Raw genomic sequence first — 10,021 nt, 5'->3', positions numbered from 1 at the left:
GAAGACCACTCCCTACACGTGAAACACACATCAGTGTGTGTCTGCAGCTCCGTGGCACTTGCCTCTCGCTAGGGTGGTTCAATAGCAGAAACACAGGAGGACACTTTGGCAAAACACACACACACAAGACACACACACACACACACACACACACACACACACACACACACATGCCACACACACTTGCAACACAACATACTCACATGCACACGCTCAAGAATGATATCACCACGCTTGCAAAAGGGGCAAGAGCTTTGTCTGATGAAAAAAATTATTCATTCCCTCCATTGAACTTGGGGGTAGTAATGTAGGGAGAGGTTGTGTGTGTGTGCTAGCGTCTGTGTGTGTCTGTGTATGTGTATCTGTGTGTGAGCATCTGTGTGTTGTGTCTGTGTGTGAGCATCTGAGCATGTGTGTCTGTGTGTAAGCAGTTCTGGTTTCGGTCAGAGTCTGCCAGTATAAGGAAGTGAAGTAAGCTGGGAGGATGTTCGTTGATATCCAGTGTCTTGTGTGTGTGTGTGTGTGTGTGTGTGTTTGAGTCTCTGTGTAGCTAAGTGAACTAGAGGCACTTTGAAATGGCGTTATCTTAAGTGCATCTGCCACTGACACCATTTTCCATTCATATTCTGGAGAACGAAAGGAGCAAGCATCCACAGCTGCAGAAAAATGGTAAATAAACCTTTTTCTCTCTCTTATCACTCACTCTCACACACACGTTCACACACCCTGTCTCCTGCCTCAGCGTCAGTCTTCCTCTGCGTTGTGCTTAATGAGTTGCCGGGTTCATGACAGTAACAACTATGACATGTAACGTTGACTCCAACACCTTTGTCTGTGTTTGGACGGGTCCGAAATCAGTGCGCAAACCAGCTGGTTGTTTGTGTCCTTCAGTGTGAGGTGAGGTGAAACAGTGAGATGGGTGTGTGAGCACACCAGGCGGTGTGTGTGATGTGTGTGATGTGTGTGAGCACACCAGGCGATGTGTGTGTGATGTGTGTGATGCCGTGAGAGTGTTTCGTGCTGAGGGGATACTTGCTGTAAAGGTCGCTACAGCACAGCGATGAGAGAGCCTGTTACATTGACACTCTGGTGTGTTCAGTCTTGTTGGTGTGCAAAGTATATTTGAAAGAGGACGTTGTGGTTGGCAGGGCCTTAAATTGTGACTTTGCTTCCTTAAATGGACAAGACGACGAAGTCTCTCTTGTGCTCCAACGAGTCTGAAATCGCCACGCCTTTAACTGCTGACCACCTGCCATTGGCTCATGCTGGACAGTTTCCCATGGCCAGGGCGCAGTCCACCTGGGATGTCTCTACATGAGACGTCCTCTGTGTTACAAATATGGACACAGCTGCCCTGATGGATGCCAAGCTTTTGTGAAACAGAACACCTGCCATGTCACACCAGAAGAGCGAGCGTCTAAATGCTTCATCTTCATGGCATGAAGTGAAATGACTGAGTGTGTTCTGGCGGGCTTTAAGTCTGGTTAAGTCATTAAGAGTGTGTGTTTCAGAGTCATTAAGAGTGTGTGTTTCAGAGGGACTCTGTGAGGAAGGTGCTGTCCAGTACGGAAGTGAGCCTTGCCTTGCCTTGCATGTCACAGAGTGCAAGTTTTCGCAAGCTTGAGGTCGCCACAGAGGCAGAGGGAAGTGGGGGCGTACTGGAGGCTGGGGTTCTATCTCTGAACTTCCTTACCGCACAGGCCTGCTAGACCACACACATAGCCTGTTTCCTAAAACTGCCTCAAGAAGAAGACTCAATGTTGGGGGGGGGGGGGGCAATTGAGGTTCTAATTGTCTGTGCACGAAGAGTAGGAGTGCATGGCGAATGGGAAAGTACTGAGAGTGGGAGACAAAATGGCTGTTCCGCTGTGCACCTGGTCATCAACCTCATTAACCTAATTAAGAGTTGAAGTCCTTGATGAGGAGCACACCAGCCAATCACTCTGGGTGTATTAGGACCACATCTGGAAGGGAGGAAGTGCAAAGGTTTCTCTCATGTTTCACAAATGGCTCTTGTGTTGATGCATTCTCTCATCTTACTCCATGTGAGCCAGCAGATCACTTCCTCTACGTGTACGCTGACTCTAGGTGATCGCTACCTCTAGGTGATCGCTACCTCTAGGTCAGGGGTACTCAATTAGAAACCCAAAAGGTCCACTCGCCTAATTTCCATTCAGTCCAGGGTCCGGAACAGTGACGGTCTAAATCCAAAAACATAACTCCAACAAGAACATTCAAACTATGCACAAAAGGTGATGTGGTCTGGCTTTATTTGTGTGAAAGGTGACACCTTTCGTGTGCTTTAAACTTAGGCATAAAAGGTGTGAAGGCCAGGCAGAGGCACTGATGTAGTGTTCATTAGTGAGTGTGCTCCTGTATTTGTTTTTGACCATATTCATGGTTGAAAAGGCAGACTCACAACAGTATGTTGAGGTATGCACGCTCTTGTTGTGTGGCTGATCTAACTCTTACACTGCATGTTGCTTGGTATGATGATTGCAGATGGTTTCTGGACCTTACCTCAGAGTTCTGGGGGTAATGTCGTTCGAAGTGTGCATGCTATGTTTCATAGTGACGTTTCACGTTACCACTTTTGACAAGGGCAACCGTCTCGTTGCAGATAAAACACATCGGTTTTGTGCTCCCCACTGGCAGCACAAATGCATACTTGTCAGTCCACTCTTTCTTAAATTCGCGTTTTTTGTCGGGTTTAAAGCACGCCATGATTTTCGTTTGCTGAGAAAAAGATACCGTACCGTACCAAATCGATCTGCCCACAGTGACCCACAGAGCTCGTGGCCAACATTGAGTGAGTGAGTTGTCATAGTGATGTTGTTATTACTGCTCCTGATTGGACCTCTCGATTGGACAGGGAAGATAGAAACCACATCGAGTAAGAAAAAAATATATAGCGCGAAATCACGCACCAATAAAAACTTGCTTGGATCATGATTCAATTAGAATGTTGATTTTGGCTTCGGTCCAAATTTGATTGCGCCTGGGTCCGGATCCGGTCCACCTATTGAGTACCCCTGCTCTACGTGATCACTTCCTTTAGGTGATTGCTTCCTCTACGTGATCGCTTCCTCTAGGTGATCGCTGACTCTATGTGATCGCTTCCTCTAGGTGGTCGCTACTTTTAGGTGATCGCTACCTTTAGGTGATCGCTACCTTTAGGTGATCGCTTCCTCTAGGTGATCGCTAACTCTAGGTGATCGCTAACTTTAGGTGATCGCTATCTCTAAGTGATCGCTTCCTCTAGGTGATCGCTACCTTTAGGTGATCGCTTCCTCTAGGTGATCGCTAACTCTAGGTGATCGCTAACTTTAGGTGATCGCTACCTCTAGGTGATCGCTAACTCTAGGTGATCGCTACCTCTAGGTGATCGCTAACTTTAGGTGATCGCTACCTCTAGGTGATCGCTAACTCTAGGTGATCGCTACCTCTAGGTGATCGCTAACTTTAGGTGATCGCTACCTCTAGGTGATCGCTAACTCTATGTGATCGCTACCTCTAGGTGATCGCTAACTTTAGGTGATCGCTTTCTCTAGGTGATCGCTAACTCTAGGTGATCGCTTACTCTGTTTAACAGGAGCACGTAGGTGTCATGGATCAGGAGTCTGATGTCACAGAATCTCTGCTACATATAGAGATGCTGTGTTTCTCTGACTCAACTGATAGAGTAAGCGGCTGACAGCCCTAATCCTGATTCCCAGCAAGCACCCATACTCATGTATGCATGTATACTTCACCTGTACATCATGTAGACGATGATGTCTGCTGTGGAAACATATATGCGTACTGTATCATCATCAAGAGATCCTCTGAAGGGGAACCATTCCCAAATCCCATTCCAGATTCCTTACACATTTCCTCAAAGTTCAGATCACCTGTTGATCTTTAGGTTTACATTCCATGACCTACATCAGTAATTAGTTACCATCTGCCTGTTTGATCAAAATGATCAACTGTCCGACCAACTGTGCAATTTGAAGTGTTTCAGCATTGTTTATCCATTACTGATGTTGCAAGACTAATAACTTATGACTTGAGGCAGAGTGCTACATTCTTTGCCTTTCTCAAAAGCCCTTCTTGCCTACCTGACGGTGTTCCAATAGTCATAATCCAGCTGTGGCAACATTCCTATCCAGCTCTGTATCTTTCAAAATAGACCACCAGATAGTGGTAGCCACACCTAGTGGAGAACCTCCACATAAGCGCTCCAGAGGGTCCTTCCCACAAACCAGGGCAGTGTGGAGATTACACAGACAACTACATCTACATGTAATCATTTAGCAGACGCTTTTGACAAAAACGACGTACAAGGGAGAGAACAGTCAAGCTATGAGCAATATAGACTTAGTGTAGCAATAAATACTAGAGATAAATAGATAGTCTGATAATCACTCAGTGCTGTATGATGTACGTGTAGTTGCTTTGTCCATTGCTCGCATTTGGTGCATGGCCCCATTAGTAAAGGAACGCAGCATGTGTACATAATGCAATCAGTAGGCATCATTTTGAGTATTTCTACACACTGTATTTAAATAAGTTTCACAGTTGTAAAGACCTTGTGACCAACTGACTTTCTGCCTGACTTGGTGTGAGAATAACAGTCTTACAGTAATAATAATAATAATACTTTAATTTTATATAGCGCTTTTCTAGGTACTCAAAGACGCTTTACATAGGGCGAAGACAAACAAAACAAAACAAAACAAAAAAATCTTACAGTGTTTCATCATTCAGATTACTGACGTATCTCAAAACTGGGTAATTTTGACAAATTCCTCTCATAGTGAATGGTTACGGTCTATGACATTGTGGCAATTTTAGATATTTTTTTGTTTCCTCCTTTCTACATCCCCTTTTCTTTCAAGGAAGTTGCTGTTCTGAGAACACAATAGTTGAAGCATCTGGTATGAAGCAGAGCTTATAACTAATAGGTATAATAACAAGTTAAGTATAAGAATAAGATACAGGGTTCGTATTGGGCCAACATGTATCTATACAGTCAAAGAGTATGCCAGAACAGTCTTTGCAAGAGTTGTATAAAGGTCTTCATATAGAAGTGGGGATGAGGTCTGATTTACTCACTGGATGGGATCATTGAAGTCTTCATATACATGTATAAGTGGGGATGAGGTCTGATTTACTCACTGGATGGGATAATTGAAGTGTTCATATAGAAGTGGGGATGAGGTCTAATTTACTCACTGATGGGATAATTGAAGTGTTGCCCATGTCAGCGCTGTTCTGTTTTCTCACAGCTGTAGAGCGGCAGAACAGGGGTGGTATTTATGGCTGTGGTTTCTCTATGTTCTCTGTGGTTGTGTGTGTGTGGGGAGGGGAGAGGGGTGCATGCATGTGTGTGTTGGTGTGAGTGACGTCCAAGTTGCCCCTGTTTCATGGTAGCATCCCCAGCTTCCCAGCCTAGGTCACTGACTCATTAGATCGGTGTTAAGTCAAACTGATGTGCAGGTAACGCTGAAAGACTGAGTCGCCATGGTGACATATCCACTTAACGGTGAAACTTTGTTTTGATCTGACAGTGATCTTTAAATATCCCTTTGCTAAGAAACACAGGGGAAGTGCTCTCTGTCTCACGCTCTGACTGACCTAAATGAGCCTACAGAAGGTCTCTATCTCGTCTATCTCACTTCTCAGGTTCAGCTGTCATTTTGTTGTTTCAACCAAAACACGGGCTGCTTGGTGCGTTCAGTTATATATTGATTTTGAGAGAATCTTTTAAAAACTTTTACCTAAGTTTGGTGCTTTGTGAGGAGTGGCTGCTGTTTTTTGAAGTTTTACGTGATTAGTCTTACTGGTAACCCAAGTCTATGAATTATTTAAATAAACAAAATAAAACATCTCCAATTAAGGAAAGCATTTAATGCAGATCTGCTACGGACGCCGAAACACATGCACACATACAGGCTCCAGCTCACTCTAAGATTTCCTAAATTCAGTTGTCAAAGCATAAACATAAACAAACATAAACATAAACAAGCATAAACATCCCTTTCCTTGTTTGTGACCTCCCTCCACAGGGGAGCAAGTACCACTGGCAGAGCCAGAATGTCAAACAGAGTGGTGTTGATGACATGGTGCTCCTGTCCAAGATCACGGAGGACGCCATCACGGAAAACCTCAAGAAGAGATTCATGGATGACTACATTTTTGTATCCTTCACAGTGCTACTACATCCTCTTTCCCCGTGTTGCTTCAGGGATGATAGTAAACAGTTCATGCAGGAAGCGAGAGCAATCACAAGGCAAGCTCTTGTGCAGCCATGAGAATTCACAAGCAGCTCGAGCACCAGAAATAATCTCTGTGTTTATATTCTACGCTGTTTAAACTGTCACATAATGTGCAGATAACCCATAGATGGTGCAATACTACTAGGCCTGATCACCTTCATATTGATCTCATCACCTACATATAGATCTGATCACCTTCATATAGATGGTCTCTATTTCCTGCTCTGCAATGTTGCTAATATTGACTTATTTTCTGTCATATACACACTCTCTCTCACACACACACACATACACACACACAGTATACACACACAGATACACATACACACACAAAGTTGAGTACTGTAGCTTAGTGGGAGCACCATCTGTCACCATGCACCACTGTCAACTCTCTCTCTCTCTCTCTCTCTGTCTCTCTCCCTCTCTCTCTCTGTGTTCTCTCTGTCTCTCTCTCTGTGTGTGTTCTCTCTGTCTCTGACTCTCTCTCTCTCTCTTCTCATTCTGTATCTCTGTATGACTCAACTGCAAGACCACTAGCAGGCTTCCTCATTCTCCCACACAAGTGCTAGCACACGACTGTAAACAAGGTTACCATGGCAACACACTTTGATATCTAATAGATGGTTGAAGGTCACTATGTCACTATAAGTATTGTTATATTATTGTATATACATTTTGCATAATCAATATGTAAGATAAATATGAACCGTTATATTTTAGTTTTTAAAATGTCATTTTTGTACCTTTAAATACCTGGAAGGCCAAACTAATTCCCAGCATCTCTTTAACTGTGATCCAAAGACATACATTGGCTCTGTACTGATATCAGTGAACCCCTTCAAGCAGATGCCTTACTTCACGGATAGGGAGGTTGAACTGTACCAGGGAGCCGTAAGTAAACACAGCCAATTATCTAATTTCCCCTGCTCGCGTGCTGCTGTGTGTGTGTGTGTGTGTGTGTGTGTGTGTGTGTGTGTGTGTGTTTGTGTGTGTGTGTGTGTGTGTGTGTTTGTGTGTGTGTGTGTGTGTGTGCGTGCGTGCGTGCGTGCGTGCGTGCGTGCGTGCGTGCGTGTGTGCGTGCGTGCGTGTGTGCGTGCGTGTTTGTGTGTGTGTGTGTGTGTTTATGTTAGTGTCCAAGCAGCACAGTGACCAAAGCGTGTGAGTGTGACCCTAGTTTCACCTAGCCAGACAGACATTAACATATGTAGACAACCACAGTGACATGGGGACCAAATGTGGGTGCTAGCATGCATGTGGCAAATATACATAAAGATAAAGAACAACATAAAGATGGTACAAACATGATACATGGGGAGAGAGGGTATGCACTGTGCTCGTAAGGTTACTATTACAAGGGGAAGTAGAACAATGAAACAGAAAACTAAATCGATGGTGGCAATTATTTACATTACGGGTAAATAGGCTAGCACAGAATATGTAGATGTATCATGAGCAGGATAGAATGAATGCAGACAGTGTGGTGGGGACGGATAGGAGAGAGGGTTTCACTCACTCACACACACACACACACACACACACACTCACACTCACTCACACACACACACACACACACACACTCACACACACAGTGTGGTGGGGATGGATAGGAGTAGGCAGAGGGTTTTTGCAATCAGGTGAAGAGATCACAGCAGCACCCCACAGCGGAAACAGACTAGACTAGGAGGGGAAGAAAAGAGTCAAAGTAAGTGGGCAGAGCTCAAGTAAGTGGGCAGAGCTCGGTTGACTAATATGTATTTAATGGTTATGGTGATGAGTTTTTTCACTTTGGGGGGCCATTTGTAAAATGTTGCATGTGCTGCAATCCTGCTCAGTTTTTGTACATTTAGCTTTGTCAAATGAAAAAAAGCACTACAATATTCAACTGTCACTTTTTTGAGAGAAACATTTAGAGAGAAATTCATGTACAACTTTTTCACAGGTAATGTTCTACAGTAACGCAAAATTGTAATATAAATGTTAAATGTTAAATGTTAAATGCAAGTGTTAAGTGTAGTGTAAATGTAAAGGATTACAAAGCATGCACATTTTACAAACGGCACCCCATATTTCGCAGCCATCTGCATTTGTGGACAAAGATCACACAATAAGAGAGATACAATTTTGGTTTGTAAGTCTTAGGCCAAAAATACATGCACATGCAGAAGGTCTGACCAAATAAGCCAATGGGTGTAGCCTTGTTGTTGTTTCCGACACACTACTAGCCAACATGTTTTCAAGCAGCTTTTATGTCGATCAGTCATTCATGGCTTATAGATGTTCAACCAACCCAGTATGCTACAAATATATATATATTTATACAAATGTAACTAAGAATAGATTATTCTGAATCTGAATCAGACCTGATCTGGACTCAATTTGTCCCTGAGTCTCCCGCTATTTGGATCAGAACCGGCCAATAATGACTTTTTCACATTATATGCACACACCACTGTCCCTCTGTCAAAGGTAACCCCAACACGTCTCTTTTGTGTCTGTCCCACAGGCCCAGTATGAAAACCCTCCACACATCTACGCTCTTTCTGACAACATGTACAGGAACATGATGATCGACAGCGAGAACCAGTGTGTCATCATCAGGTCAGCTTTGTTTGCTGTATGACACGTGTGCGTGCAGGTGTATCACTGAGGTTGCTATGAGATTTCTGTCATTGGGGTCCCCTTCCTTGGGTTAGGGTAAGGTTTAGGGTTTGGGGACACCTTCCTCTGGCAGGGTTAGGGTCCCCTTCCTTGGGTTAGGATTAAGGTTTGGGGTCCCCTTCCTTGGGTTAGGGTTTGGGTTAGGGTTTGGGTACACCTTCCTCTGGTTAGGGTTAGGGTTAGGGGACACCTTCCTCTGGTTAGGGTTAAGGTTAAGGTTTGGGCACACCTTCCTCTGTAAAGCTTTGCCCACAGAGAGTCATTGCCCAAAGTGGCGTTTCCTTCCTAACTGAATCTCCCTCCACCCAAGAGACTCCACCCCTGAGAGGCGGCTGTTTTGTTCTGTGTGTCCCTGGCTCTGTGGTGTGTGTGTGTGTGTGAGTGTGTGTGTGTGTGTGTGTGTGTGTGTGTGTGTGTGTGTGTGTGTGTGTGTGTGTGTGTGTGTGTGTGTGTGTGTGTGTGTGTGTGTGTGTGCGTGTGTGTTTGTTTGTGTGTGTGTATGTGTCCCTGGCTCTGTGGTTTCTCACACTCATGTGTGTGAAGCCAAGCAGACAGGTTCCTTTGCAAGCACCACCCAACCGCTGCTTTCTCACTTCTGTTCACCTTCCTTTCCCTGGGTTTGATGTCTAAACTAGATAAGAGATGGCACGAAGAATCAGTCCACTGCAGACTGTGTGTGTGTGTGTGTGTGCATGTGTGTGTGTGTGTGTGTGTGTGTATGTGTATACTGTAAGTGTAAGTGTAAGTGTATGTGTGTGTGTGTGTGTGTGTATGTGTGTATGTGTGTATGTGTACTGTATGTGTACTGTATGTGCATGTGTGTATGTGTATACTGTAAGTGTAAGTGTAAGTGTATGTGTGTGTGTGTGTGTGTGTGTGTGTGTGTGTGTATGTGTACTGTATGTGTACTGTATGTGCATGTGTGTATGTGCATGTGTATGTGTGTGTGCATGTATGTGTGTGTGTGTGTGTGTGTGTGTGTGTGTGTGTGTGTGTGTGTGTGTGTGTGTGTGTGTGTGTGTGTGTGTGTGTTTGTTTGTGAGGATGTGTAATAGGGCAAGTTTTAATTGTTTGTTTGTGTGATGATACAGTGGGGAAAGTGG

General features: G+C 44.3%; 1 protein-coding gene across 1 annotated transcript in view; it reads left to right on the top strand.

Annotated features, from left to right (window-relative positions):
* Window positions 1-368: 368 nt before the first annotated feature.
* Window positions 369-10,021, top strand: part of myo1f (myosin IF) — a 28,386-nt gene continuing 18,733 nt past the window's right edge. Inside the window, exons 1-5 of the mRNA XM_031574322.2 lie at window positions 369-669; window positions 6,051-6,182; window positions 7,062-7,151; window positions 8,764-8,858; window positions 10,010-10,021. The exon at window positions 10,010-10,021 is cut by the window's right edge and continues 76 nt beyond it. Of these exons, the coding sequence (XP_031430182.1) occupies window positions 667-669; window positions 6,051-6,182; window positions 7,062-7,151; window positions 8,764-8,858; window positions 10,010-10,021 (332 nt within the window). The 5' untranslated portion in view covers window positions 369-666. The remainder of the gene's footprint in view (window positions 670-6,050; window positions 6,183-7,061; window positions 7,152-8,763; window positions 8,859-10,009) is intronic.

Source organism: Clupea harengus, chromosome 10 (assembly GCF_900700415.2).
Source record: "Clupea harengus chromosome 10, Ch_v2.0.2, whole genome shotgun sequence".
Lineage (NCBI taxonomy): Eukaryota > Metazoa > Chordata > Actinopteri > Clupeiformes > Clupeidae > Clupea > Clupea harengus.
Note: the sequence above shows the minus strand (reverse complement) of the source record. Positions and strands in the feature narration are given on the sequence as shown.